This window comes from Heliangelus exortis, chromosome 2, assembly GCF_036169615.1.
Source record: "Heliangelus exortis chromosome 2, bHelExo1.hap1, whole genome shotgun sequence".
Taxonomy (NCBI): domain Eukaryota; kingdom Metazoa; phylum Chordata; class Aves; order Apodiformes; family Trochilidae; genus Heliangelus; species Heliangelus exortis.
In genome coordinates this window covers 90,230,066-90,243,302 of record NC_092423.1, presented here as the reverse complement: position 1 = coordinate 90,243,302, position 13,237 = coordinate 90,230,066, and the positions used below count along the sequence as shown (strand labels likewise).

General features: G+C 39.4%; 1 protein-coding gene across 1 annotated transcript in view; it reads right to left on the bottom strand.

The window, feature by feature from the left end:
* The window catches only part of TEX10 (testis expressed 10), a 54,403-nt gene that overhangs the window by 3,377 nt on the left and 37,789 nt on the right, over nucleotides 1–13,237 (bottom strand). Inside the window, exon 12 of the mRNA XM_071736950.1 lies at nucleotides 1,762–1,842. Coding sequence (XP_071593051.1) covers nucleotides 1,762–1,842 — 81 coding nt within the window. The remainder of the gene's footprint in view (nucleotides 1–1,761; nucleotides 1,843–13,237) is intronic.

Below are 13,237 nucleotides of genomic sequence, written 5' to 3'. Positions count from 1 at the left end.
AAGCACATATCATGGGACAGATCAGCCCTTCTGTGTCTTGAAACAGCAGTGAGCAGTCACTGAGGTAGAAGGGAACTCTCATTTACTCTCCAGAAAAAAGCTTCTGCTGGTTTGTTGTCAGTGAGTCCCCTTAGAAATCTGAGAGGCTCAACAGGAAGGGGAGCACTATGAGCAGAGTTAAATGAAAGTTAATGAAACATCTGGTGGGCTGACAACTGGGGTGATACTCTTCTGTTGTTAAAATGAGAACATCATATTGAGTAAGGATTTCATAGGCATGACAAATAATTTAGAAAAAAATTCCCTTTTGCATAGACGTAGTGGATTTGAAAGCAGTTTAACATTTTGAAGTGCTATTGAGTAACTATCCCAGATTTTTGTCCTGTAAAACTGGAAAAAACCATCTATCCGTGGCTAATATGGCCCCATTGATCTTATAAAAAAGAATTTAAGGAATTTTAGAGTAGCCCAAGTTGCTTACCAGCAAGTACATTGTTTTAAGGTGACAGAAAAGTAGGGTTCAGCTGTTTCTTTTAGAAATGTTAGAGAAAGATCAATAAAGTACAAGCTACAGAAATGTGGAAAGTATTTCATTGGTATGATCACTCGTGATGTAAAAGATAAAGGACAATGGTGGGTTCAATCTTTTAAATACTCCTAATATAAAACACCAGGTGTGTATTTCAAGGCCACAAGTGCAGTTCACTGTCCCAAGCTGACCCTGCAGCAGCCAGCTGTAGAGGCAGAAGGATGAGGAGGTTCCTGCATGACAGAAGATGGACTGCAACTACCACAGAGACCTTGCTGAATGCTACAGGACAACGAGGCAGTAAATAACAAACCCCAATTCTGCTCCTGACTAACCACAAAAAGGAAATAATGACAGTGAGATAGATGCCTGCATATGAAGAAGCAACCTGAAGATCAAATTAGCCAATGCTGCTGGTGAAACGTGCCAGCCAGCCAGAAAGATGATGTGAACAGACATTTCAATTTACACAAATCCAGTAGATGAGACTGCTCAAACACATCCCCCTGTAGGACATTGCATAGATGGTGCCTTTCTTTCCTCTAAGGTGTCATCATCCAGTTAGGTATCTTGGGTGGCAGTCTAATCAACTATAAAAATACCCTGAACTGCTTCCTCTCAAAGGGAGAAGGCAGAAGATTGCACAAACTGCTTTCTGCAGTTGAAGTCAACACCTACTGCCAAAAATCCAGACTAGAGCTACAGGTAAGCAAATCCCTGTGGAAGCTTTGGTCCAGTACTTTTTCAGCAGGGCTCTGTACAGGGAACTGTGGACACTGGTTAGATTGCAGAATCATCTCAGCAGGAGGACAGACAGGTCCTCCCTCTCAGCACCAGCATCACTGCTTATTTTGTCCCTTAAAATTTGGTTACCCAGCTCTGGCTTCACCATCCCCATCCTCAGCTCTGTGAGTGTTCAGGATTAGATGGAGAAGACAGACTGTAAAACTCATCTAAAGCTGCCAGTCACTCTTTTGAAAAGAAAACTAAATCAAAACAAGAAGCCTTTCATTTACAGCTGTTCTGGCTTGAACACAAGATGAATAATTCACAAATGACAGTAAAAAATCCATGCCAGTTTGGACACTAACAGTTATTAGATGTTTTCTTAAAACTCCACTAATCTTATTGAAAGCTTCTGCAAAACATGCTGAAATTATACATGAAATACATGGAACAAATGGATGTGAGGGTTAATGAGACTGCTAAAAATGGTACAAAATGGTACTTACCAGGTATTTACAGATGCCAGTCTGGAGAATGTCAAAACACTGACTTTGTGAAGGTATAGTGGACAAGCTGTGACAGATCATCTGTTTTAATAAAACAAAGTTATATTAAAAATGCAAGCAGCAATCATTCACTGCATAGTCATACTTTGTTGACAGACCTAAATTCAAAGTACCTAAGGGGATACACAGCAGCTTTGTCTCAAAATATTGATTCTTGACAGCATGTGAGAGTAACATTATCAACATAAATTCTTCAGTGTTTAAAGAGCTAGAGGTCTCTTTAAAAAAAAAAACACATTAGGTTTTTGATCTTGGCTTTCTTCATTTTACCTATAAGAACACATGTGGCAAAAAATATTCCATACAGCTACAGCACCAGACTGAGCCTCCACATGCCTTTCCTAAGAGCTTCAGAAAACTACACAAGTAAATTTAGCAAGCATAAAACAGAGGAATCACAATGGAACAGAGCAGAGAAACAATATAACAAAGAAGAAAGTAGGGAAGAACAATTTACAACCTATTTTCCTCTATACTACCAAAAATGTCACGTTCTAATATGTTACAAAATGTTAACACTACAAAAATCTTGGTTTATGAACTGACAAAAGACTTTACGGTGCTTACATCATCCAGGAACCAGCAAACTATTAGCTGCCCAGAGGCATGATGGAAAGAGATTTTAAAAATAAAGTGACTTCTTAAATGAACTGAAAACTCCTATTGTCATTTTTTAACACATATTGGTAAGAATGACCAGGTTCGGGGAGGGAAGAAAAGAAAAAAAAAAAGGAAAAAAAGAGTTGACTAAGATCCCATGAAATGCTACCTGCTTCCTAGAGAAGAAACCAAAGTTCTTGTAAGTCTGCTAGTAAGCTGTTCTACAAGCCTCAGCAAATGGTCTTCTCTGTTCTTCTTTTCCTTTCAATTTATTCCAATAATTTACATAAATTGCAAAGTAGTGCAAGAGCCTGGATGACCTCCCTGTTTACATCCTCTGCTTATCCCACCCGAGTGTCAACTGAACCCTCCAGAAAGCAGCAGACACAGAGCAGGAGTGCACGATTCAACCATTAGCCTGACATGACAATGACATCTGGCTACAGAGAAGGATGCTGGAAGAACCAAAACAGGAGGAATTAAACCTTCTGTTAGTGATTAAGGGAAAACAGAAAGAGAACAGCAAGATCATGCATCTGAGGGAAGAATTTAAGTCACGAAGTTTTACAAATATCTTGACTAAGCAAAAAACATTCCTGTAAGATACTCTGCTGACTGAAGAAAGAGCTAAAGGAAACTTTCACAGAATGATCTGAGTGGAGGGATTCAATTCTGTGATAGTGTCCTGGTTTTGAGATTTAGCTTGTATCAGGGCAGGTCAAGACACTTAAACAAAAGATAATGACAAAACAGGAAACACCACACATGTTGTGCCAAAAGTAACAGTCCACAACATTTCCAGCTGATGAGGGACTCCAAGGAACAGAAAGGTGAGGAAAAGAACTGCTGGCTCAAGGTCCTGTGAGATGAAAACTCAATCCTAAATAACATGAATGCCAGTGGCTAAGTCAGTATCATTTGTAATACAGAACTGCACTCAACCTTCTTCAGAATTACATGCCACACATGCTTTTAGCCATATATAAGCTGGCCAAATTCAGGGGATCCTTAACAAATTTGCTTGGCAGATGATAATACTGTCAGGACATTGCTCACATCAATCAGCACTGCAGGTGCCACTCGTGCAAGTATTTTGTTTGACTAACAGGACTATGTAAAGACAATTTTATAGATACTGTTGCACTGAATACCCTTCAATTCTACGCATTTTTTTAGTAATGAAATAATATTAGAACTGTGCGCTCCATCCCAGATACAGCAGTGCTTCTGCAATTTGAAAGTGATAAAAACTTAAGTACGCTGGAACAGTGCCAAGAAACACACTCAGAACATCTGCGTGCCACAAGTGTCAAGAAATAAAGTCAAGCTGAGACAGAGGTTACTACCGGGGACTGTCACATCAAGGACAAACTCTGACACCCATCTGACCTAGTATTTGAAGGGGTAAAACTCAGACAAAAGGTAAAGCTACACCGATGAAATCTGTCGGCTGACAGCTCAGAGTTGAGAAACCCTGCCAAGACAGGAGGCTTGGACTAACCTATAGAAAAGATCAGCTGGGTTTGATGAGTAACAGATAGGGAAAAAAATCAGTGAAAGGAAAGCGTTGGGTCACGTGTGTGGAGGCAAAAAAAACCTGTGTGCAGCTGGGGGTGTTCACACTTGGAAATGAGGAGAAAATCCTGTTAATAATACGTGACCACAAGGTGCTTGTGATACTACCATAAGATGGGCAAATGTCACTTGAGGATGGAAAAATAATCACAATAGGAGTGATCAGAGTACTGATCATCTGTTCAATACTCTGTAAGACTCAGGCTTTCTGACATGCTGTGCAAAATAGGAGTTGTTCGTTTTCACGAAAGGTAAAGTAAAAATGGGCACAGGAAAACTGCACAAAGAACAGAGATTCTGTCCCACAAGTGTCAATGGAGAGGACTTAACCCACCATAGGTGGCAAAACTATACCTGGAGAGGAATATTACTGTCACTTAAAAATACAACAGATGTGAGAACCGCTGCAGGAAAACAACTACAACCAAACAGCAACAAACCCTAATGATGCTCGTAGCTGTCTGGTACAGCAGGTGAGGTGGAAAATGTTTATGAGAGGGGAAATGCAGAAGAGATTTGTTGCTCATGAGACAGAGCTGAGGTAGTTTACAAATGGGCTATGCCATATGTTTGAGAGCACACGATGCTAGACACAGTATGCTGGAGGGATCCCTTTTAATTCAATGCATACCCACAGGAGGTCAACAAATAAAAAGACCTGGAAGGAAAATTCACCAGGCACACCCAGCAAACTAAGGTTTCAGAATTAATCATATAAAAACTTTACTCATCTTTCACCCTTAGGCCTATGTCCCTACAACATTCCACTGAGTTTCTCTCCAAGAAGCCACACTGCAGGAGATTTCCTAACAATTCACTGACACACTCTTCCAAAAGTGGCAAGGAAAACAGCAATCATACCACTGAAAAGCAGCATACTCACTGAAAAGGGTTGTGGCAAGGTGCATTGAAAAGTTAGCTGTTCAACATTTTAGATCTTTCTGACCCTTAAAAGCAGCACAACTGCTCCCTACATCCAGTCCTATTTTCCTACAATTAAGTGAGAGTGGCAATTCCATAAATTAAACCCTGCTTGAAATGGCTTTCACAGCAAATTCCTGTTAAGAAGTGAAACTGAAACGTTATTAAACATGGAAATGAAAGACAAAGAAAACTTAATTATCACATGAAAATTAGTATTTTTCCTGACAATTTATTTTCCTTAGGCAAGAGTTTGCATGATGTTTAATTTCCATAATGAAATCTCACAGCTGATTCATTATTTTACATTTGATTAGCATTTATCACATTTTTGGCGTACTCATAGATTGGTTTTGGACCAAGGCCAGAGCAGTTTTGTTACTTAAGAGAATGGTCAGAGAATGAACATTTCTGATCAGATGGGGGAGGGGGGGGCTATATCTTTTTGAGACAAGTATTTTAAAACAGGTTTAGAGGTTTGTTATGTTTTGGGGTTTGGTGGTTTTTTTCATTTTTGATTTTAATATCCACTTGAATAAATCAAGCTAAAAAAAAAAAATAATTAAAAAATAGCATTCTCCTAAACACAGGGATTATCTCTTAGCATTTTGCATCAAATATTACAGGCTCCATAACCCACTGGCAATTTTTCAAACCAAATCTTATTGATGAGACAAACCCAACTACCCATCACATTCATAAGCCACACAACCACAACAGCAGGTTCCCTACCAGTGCTGCAGGAAATGGTTACTACATGGAGCCTCCTTGCCTGCCATCCTGAAGAGATACTCCAGCAGTGACCAGATAAAATGGGAGAGGGAGGGAAGAGCCAGGAAGGCAGCCAGGAGCACTCCCTGGGCTTTCTGGAGATCCTGACACCACGGGGTATTTTACTCAGGTCTTGAACTGGTGGAGTTAAAAACATTTCTGCTGCTGACAGCCAACCTTAAATGAGTCTTAATCCAATCTGAAACAGGCTTTTCATAGCTGTAATGTACCATCAAAGACTCCACCACTTTCATATTGCTCTCACCTCCAACAGGCAGTTATAGGATGGCCTGAGGATGCCCAGTCTCAACCTGAGCCCTCATGGCAACAGGAACATGCACAAATGATGAATTGAGAGCAATGTTTTGTTCATTATTTAATTGTTCTCCTTAAGTCACTCAGTGCTTCCTGTACCATGGTAACATCCTGACTTAAAAAGCCTCAAGGGAAATATTTTATCAGTAACTCTCCAGGTAAAATCTGCATATTATTTCAACCTTAATCATGCTGCAAATTATTCTTTTTTTGCGAAGAAAAATGCTCAGCTTTCTCTGAAGACACAGACACAGGCACAGAGTGACAAAGCAAGATAAGGAATAAAACCAGATCAAGTATTTGAGCAAGCCACTCTGTGGAGTCAGACCAAAGACAGTTCAGACTCCAAAAGAAAGGATTTTAATAAAAAAGAAAGTTAGCACACACCAGACACTATACCCTAACATGAACTTTAAAATACATTTTTCAACTTGCATCAACACCCACCTCAAACATGGGTAACTAAAACGTAACAGGCTGTTCTGCAGGCAATTCCCAGGCCCTTGTGAAATGTCTGCTTCCAGCAGGACTCTGCCCAGTGCAACGTGTTACTGCGGAGTGTAGGAAACTGTAAGTTTTCAGGTGATGGGGCAGGCAATGAAGCTTGGCCTCTGAAGCCTGGCCAGCCTCCCCTGGAGCACCCTGGCTTAGCAGGCAGTGTATTCCCCTGACAGGTACTGCTTCTCTTTCTGAAATAAATTGATTTGACAGGGCAATATTAACAGTGCCCTGAGTTGTCGAGAAAGTGTACAACAAGAGATCTTTGTTCACCTGCCTTGGCTAAGCTCACAGGGGTGGATATGAAAGGTATTCCTGATTCAGTGACTCCAGATTAAAGAAGAAACAACAGCACAAGAAACTCATATATGAAACCCATACACAAATGAAAAATAACATAAAACAAAGCCTGGGTTAAAAAAAAAAAAAAAAAAAGAGAGAGAAAAAAAACCCAAAGAAAGAACAGAATCTGCAGTACATCACACAGGTGGACAACGGGAGGAAAACAACTATGGGGTAATTTCATATTCAAAGTAACAAAACAGGAATACAGAAACTTGTTCAAGACTTACAAATAAGAACATGAGTTGTGTCCTGCATCTTGATAAAGTACCTATTTCCAAAGACTCAGAAGGATTATAAAATCCTTCTGTTATAAGATTATATTTTATATATCACTATTATATTACTATTTTTGTTAATATTACTATTTTATATTATTACTATTATAAAATCCAGGGTAACTGCATCATACAAAATCATCTTGCACCTGTGTAACTGTGGTGATTGCCCATCTGCACACTCCCTGACTGTGACAAGCAGTCTGATGTTCAGCCTGTTTTAAGAGTCTACTAAACCAAGTGCAGTTTATTTTAATTTTCCACTGGACACAAATTCCTGAGTAGCAACCACCACTGCTCACCTCCTGTACAGTGATTTTATCATGTATTTATATCTGGGTACCGGCAAGATTTGGTGCCAGGAGGCAGAGAACTATGGGCCAGACACAATCCTACTGTCTCACTAAGTGACAGGATTTTCTGAAAATACTGTTCTCATCAGCAAAAACAGGTTTTATGCTCAAGAGCTGATGTGCTATCCACGAGTAGATAAAACTGTTGATAAAAAATGGCACGGGTTTGGTTTTGGTTCGCTTTTCAGAGCCATCTTACTAACAAAATTCAAAGAGAGGACACCACGAAACAGCTTTGCTACCCAAGGAGCTTTTGTTTCATCCTCTTGGGGTCATAAACCCTTCTTTCAAAGCTCTGCAGCTACCTCACAGCTATAAAATGCCAACACACCCAACTCCTCCCCCTCGTGAATGCCTCCTTCTCAGACCACATCCAGGATGGCCAAAGGAACATCTCAAGTACAAGTCTCCAAATTCACCCTTCTTCTCCTTCCCCAAACAAAAGGATTTCAAAACACAATCTGTACACCTGGAAGCTTGCTCTTGCCCCACAAAGCCTGCCTTCTGGAGCAAACTGAGTTTAGGTATCACAAGCCAGGATGTGGATATACAGCATAATGCACAGTAATTGTGGAGAAATTAATTCAGATTTGTTACCTGAGCTCCCAGCTGTAAGATGTAGCAAGCAAGATACACAGGAAGCACGTGGTGCTGGCACAACGGCAGCACTGGCCTGAAGATCAGATTTGGTTTTTGGGGAGCTTGTGTTTTGGTGTTTGGGTTTTATGAAGGTTTTTTGCAGGGTTGGTTTTTGCTTTTCACTTTTGTGTAGTCACTTTCTTTTCACTTTCTTTATGTCTCAAGAAAATTATGGAAGAGACGTTTGATAAACGACTTTATCATTTTAGGAGGCATTATGTTTATTTATATAATTTATCTTTTGTTTCTTTGGAATTTGCACTACTTTTAAAGAAAAAAAGGGCATTATTTTCATTTCTAAACAATAAACTTTGATAAGATGTATTTTTACAAAATACTAATTTTTTTAGCCATCTCAATGAAGGTAAAAATCACAGCATTCTTCTAGTTCAGAAAGGATACTATTTATGCTCAGCTGCTTTTTCTCTGCAATCTAACTCTAACCTGGAAATCTCAATAATGGTGACAAATTGAAATCCTAAAAGAACTTTAATTCAAAATCTGTATTTTAGAAGTTTAACTTTTTTTATAAGTGTTAATCTCTGCTACAAGTTAAGCTACAGTGCTGCAACATCACATTTTACTCATCAAGATAAACATCCTTGCAGGACTTTTAATTACATGTTTTGACTTAGTATATCTATTGATTTGTTGTATTTTTTCATTGCATGTTAGTGCAAATATAGCCTGCCCAACTCTATTTTACTTTTAAAACTTCTCTGCTTTTGACACATACCAGTACATTACCTTACATTCATCCCAAGGTTCAAGACTTGGTTTTAAAAGCAGCTGACTTCCCTAGTGTTTACTCTTAAATGCTTTAAACATTTCATTATTTAATTTCTTCAAGTCAGCTATGTGCTCGATGTAACTCCAGAATCTTGATTTCAAGCAGAACCTTCAAATTATTTGCTTTCCCTCTTCAAAACGTTCAAGTGTCACCAACGTCAAATATTACAACAAAAGTTATCTTGTATACATGGTTACTTTGTTGAATTGTTCATTTCTGCCTGCTCTATTTCATTCAACACTGGCAGAGCAATTAAATTACAAGGGAGTGAAGAGTATTACAGATAAACACTCTATATTGGCCATGTTAAAATGAGCAAAGACTGAAACCACTTTTCTAAGGCTGCAATCACTTATTCTGAAGCCCCATCTCTCTTATCTATAGGGTACAGTTTTAAGTAATTTGCTTTAATCAGGCAGAAGTAATTTTAAGTAGAAATTGCTTCAGAAATGGAACCCAGGTTTCCATATTTAACCCACCTTTCCAACAAAATATGAAGATTAACCTTTACATCTATGCAAAATAGCACTTAAAAGTAAACTTAAGCATTACTCCTCCAAGTGAAAGTCACCATTACCTACAAGCTTCCACAAAAAAACATAGCTTCAGAGTTTCACTACACCAATTACTACTCTTTAAGACTAAACAAAAGTTACAAACAGTATCCATCTCAAAACAGGTTTTGTTATAAACCATTTAAAAGCAGTACCAGAAGTGCATTTGTTTGGCCTTTTCACCAAACGTGGTTAACCCTAATATAACCTACTAGTTATGTTAACATTCTGGAAGTCCAAACTACCATTTGGAAAATGCCTCAAGTTGTTCCTTCCCTTTACACAACTTGCTCTTTCTCCAGAGTCACACCTTTTTTTTTCTGTATCTCTGTCATGCAGACATTATCCATTAAATTCCCTCCTACAGTTCATTACCATTAGCAATACATCCCACTCACTGCACAGCTGGACACCAAAAGCTGGGGCTGCCTTCTGCTGGATTTGGAAACAAAGCTGAGCAGTGAGCAATAGAGCCAAGAAGCCCTGGCTGCTCACAGATTCAAGTGTGAGGCCCTTCATCCCTTGCCCTTCTCTTTCTTCAGCACCATAACCCCAGCTGCTCCTGACTTGATTTTTTTATAGCAAAGAGCCAAAAAACTAGCCCCTGGTTTAGACAAACTAGTGGTAGAAGTGAGGAAAGAGGAAGATGGATGGACTAATAAGAAAGTGATCAGTAGTTTCATTTATTGATAGGAAACCAGACTGTCAAATCCTAATTCCATCAGTTCTTTATTTTCATCAACAATAAAGGATTTTTCTGCTATGAGGAAACCTCAAATTACTACTACACAATGAGAACTCTTTTAAATGAAAAATTCTCAGCACTGAGGGCTGCCTGCTGCCTGCACCAGAGCCAACAGAGAGCTGTTCTCACTTACTAGATATTTTAAATTACTGTAATTATTTTTCTTAACATTACAGCATCACCATAAACTTCATTAGGCAGCAAGGGAAAGCATGACAGATTCAGCATTTGGAAGCTGTGAAGCTCTACTCAGTTCCACCAAAAGCACGACTAATTCAAGCAAGGTTTTATTATTTCCTGTAGCACTTCTTTATTCAAATAGAGTAATTTTCTGTTACGAATAAAAATATCTTAATTCTGAAATTGTATCTCAATTCAACTATGCCCACTTGGAATAAAGTTGTCTCCAAACCTACCTCCCTCAAACTCACTGCACATAGACCCATCTTATCAAGCTGTGTTTCAAGACAGCCTAGAAGAGCCTCATGATTTGTTGGCAGTTTTCTTCTCCCAAAAAGCTGCAGCTCTGGGGCCTGGGGTTTTTTTGTTAGTAAGATTTTGGGTTTTGTCAATTCAACTTCTTTTGATACGAGAGCTTATTCAATACCTGGTGGAAACCATTTGCTCTACAGAAAGCGTTCCTGTGTAACTCTGGGCAAATCTTGAACTGAAAGGTTTTTTCTAAGTCAGGAGTTTGTTCATTGTGGTTTGGTTTGGTTTGGTTTTTTTCCTCTCCTTGTTTTTTTTAACATAATTCAGCCTCCACATCCCAAAGTAATTATGGGTTACAGTTGTCAGAATGTTTGCTTTACAAATTGAACACGAAATAGAATATAGGTCAATGTGTTTGAGGTTGGAGAATGGTACTCAACAAGGAAAAGAGAAAAACCCTGAAACTTAAACACAGCACTGTATTAGATATTTAAAGACAGAAAGCAATCATCTAAAAGCCTAACATCTGATTTTTTTTTTAAGTGGTAACTTCAGCCTAGTTTTGTTTACATATCATTTACTCTATCTATGCTTGTATATGAAATTAAAACCAGCCAAGTGAAAATGAACAGAATCCTGTGACTCATAAAAGGAAGGGGTTTCCTCAATACTGGTCTTGTCTCCTTGTAAAAACATGTATTTGGAGCACAATGCATCCCAGAGACCATTATGACCAGAAGAAAAAGGAAAAAATATCTTAATTTTGCTCTAATCAGAGAGCTACCAACAAGATGCCTCTATTTTTCTGTCCACGATTCCCATGTGTTAAACAAACACAGATCACTCAGCACGGTGTCCAGCCTGGTTTTGACTATGTCCATAGACAGGAACCACAGCATCTCTAGATTACTTATTCCAGTTTTTGACCACCGTCTGTGTGAAAAAGTTCTTGTGTTTAGATGGAACTTGATGTATTTTAATTTCTGCCCTCTTGTCCTGTCACTGAGCACTACTGAAAAGACTGTGGCTCCATCCTCTTCATTCCCTCCCATCAGGTGTCTACTCATACTGGTAAGGTCCCTCTGAACCCTCTCTTGTCCAGGCTGAACAGTCCCAGGTTTCTCAGCATCATGCCCTTGTCTCCCATCTCCAGCATTTACTGATGCCTGAGATTATTCCTCTGCAGTTGCAGGAATATGCATTTTCCTTTACTGAACCTCATGAGGTTCCTCTCTGTTCTTCCTTCTTGCCTCTGTCCTGTTCCTCTCAGCCTGTCCATATCCCTCTGGATGGCAGCACACCCAATTCTCTCAGCTTTGTACCAACTGCAAACTTGCTGAGAGTGCACTTGGTCTTATTGTCCAGGTCATCAGCAAAAGTTTGAAAGGACTGCCTCCAGAACCTATTCCTGGGGTATATCACTGGTGATTTGCCTCCAAGTGGACTTTGCACCACTGATCACAACCCTCTGGCCTGGTCTTTAAGGTGGTTTTCAATTCACCTCTGTTGAACTGAGCTATTTTTGTCAACATGTTGACAAGGATGTTATGGGATACAGCACCAAAAACCCCTACTCAAGTCAAGATAAAGTGTCCTACCCTCCTACACCAAACTAGTCACACCTTGTTGCAGAAGGCTAACAGGTTAGTTGAGCACAACATAAATACCTGCTGACAATTCCTGATCACATCCTAGACGTATCTGATATAACACAGCTCACCAGGAACTCTCCATAATAGTGAACAAGCTTATGAAGAAAAGTTTCCAATTTCCTTCCCAAGCTCAGTCATAAGAGGCATGCCAGAGCTCCATTTGCAAAAGAGTCTACAAAATAAGGGGGGTGTAGAAGGTCTCACTCAGATTTCTAATGCATGGCAATGTTGTTCCTATTCTCTCTTTCATAACTTAGTCTTTGTAAAAGACTTCAGGCTGGCACAAAACAGCAGTAGTGCAATGCTCCATAGGATGTCCAAATCCTCTTTCATCACCAATCAAGGATATCCAGCTCTTACTGACAGCCATCCACTTCTGAGAACCTGAAAGGGTACCCTGTATCTTTCCCAAGAAAAGGATTTTTAAGAAAAGCAAGTCTCAAGTTTCTGAAAACAGTGACTCTCCTTGATAGCACCAAAACACTGAAAAGATTGTGGCAGAAGTAAATCCAAGTTGCAACCAGGAATCAAAGGCACAAACAAGCCACCTACAACCAAACTACTCCACTGTTCCTCAGTGAAAATCGTTCTCTTGTGTTGTTTCTCAACCAATTTTAATAGATTTATATGGAAAAGCAAAAAGAGAAAGGAAGAGACACATGGGGTGGCATTTTCAGAAACAGGCAAAGTATATACATGTAAGTCCTTCAGATGCTGTATAGAATCACACTAACTCTGAGAAACAAGTAAACCCTCTGGTGCATTCACAAAGGAACAGTTCTGTACAGGACAGGGAGAGAAACCACTCTAGCCTTTCATTACTGGAAAGGAGTTTTGGTGAGAAAACGCTTCACTACTGCCCAGAATCACAGAATGGTTTGGACTGGAAAGGACCTTAAAAGATCATCCAGTTCCAACCCCCATGCCATGGGCAGGGACACCTCGTGCTAG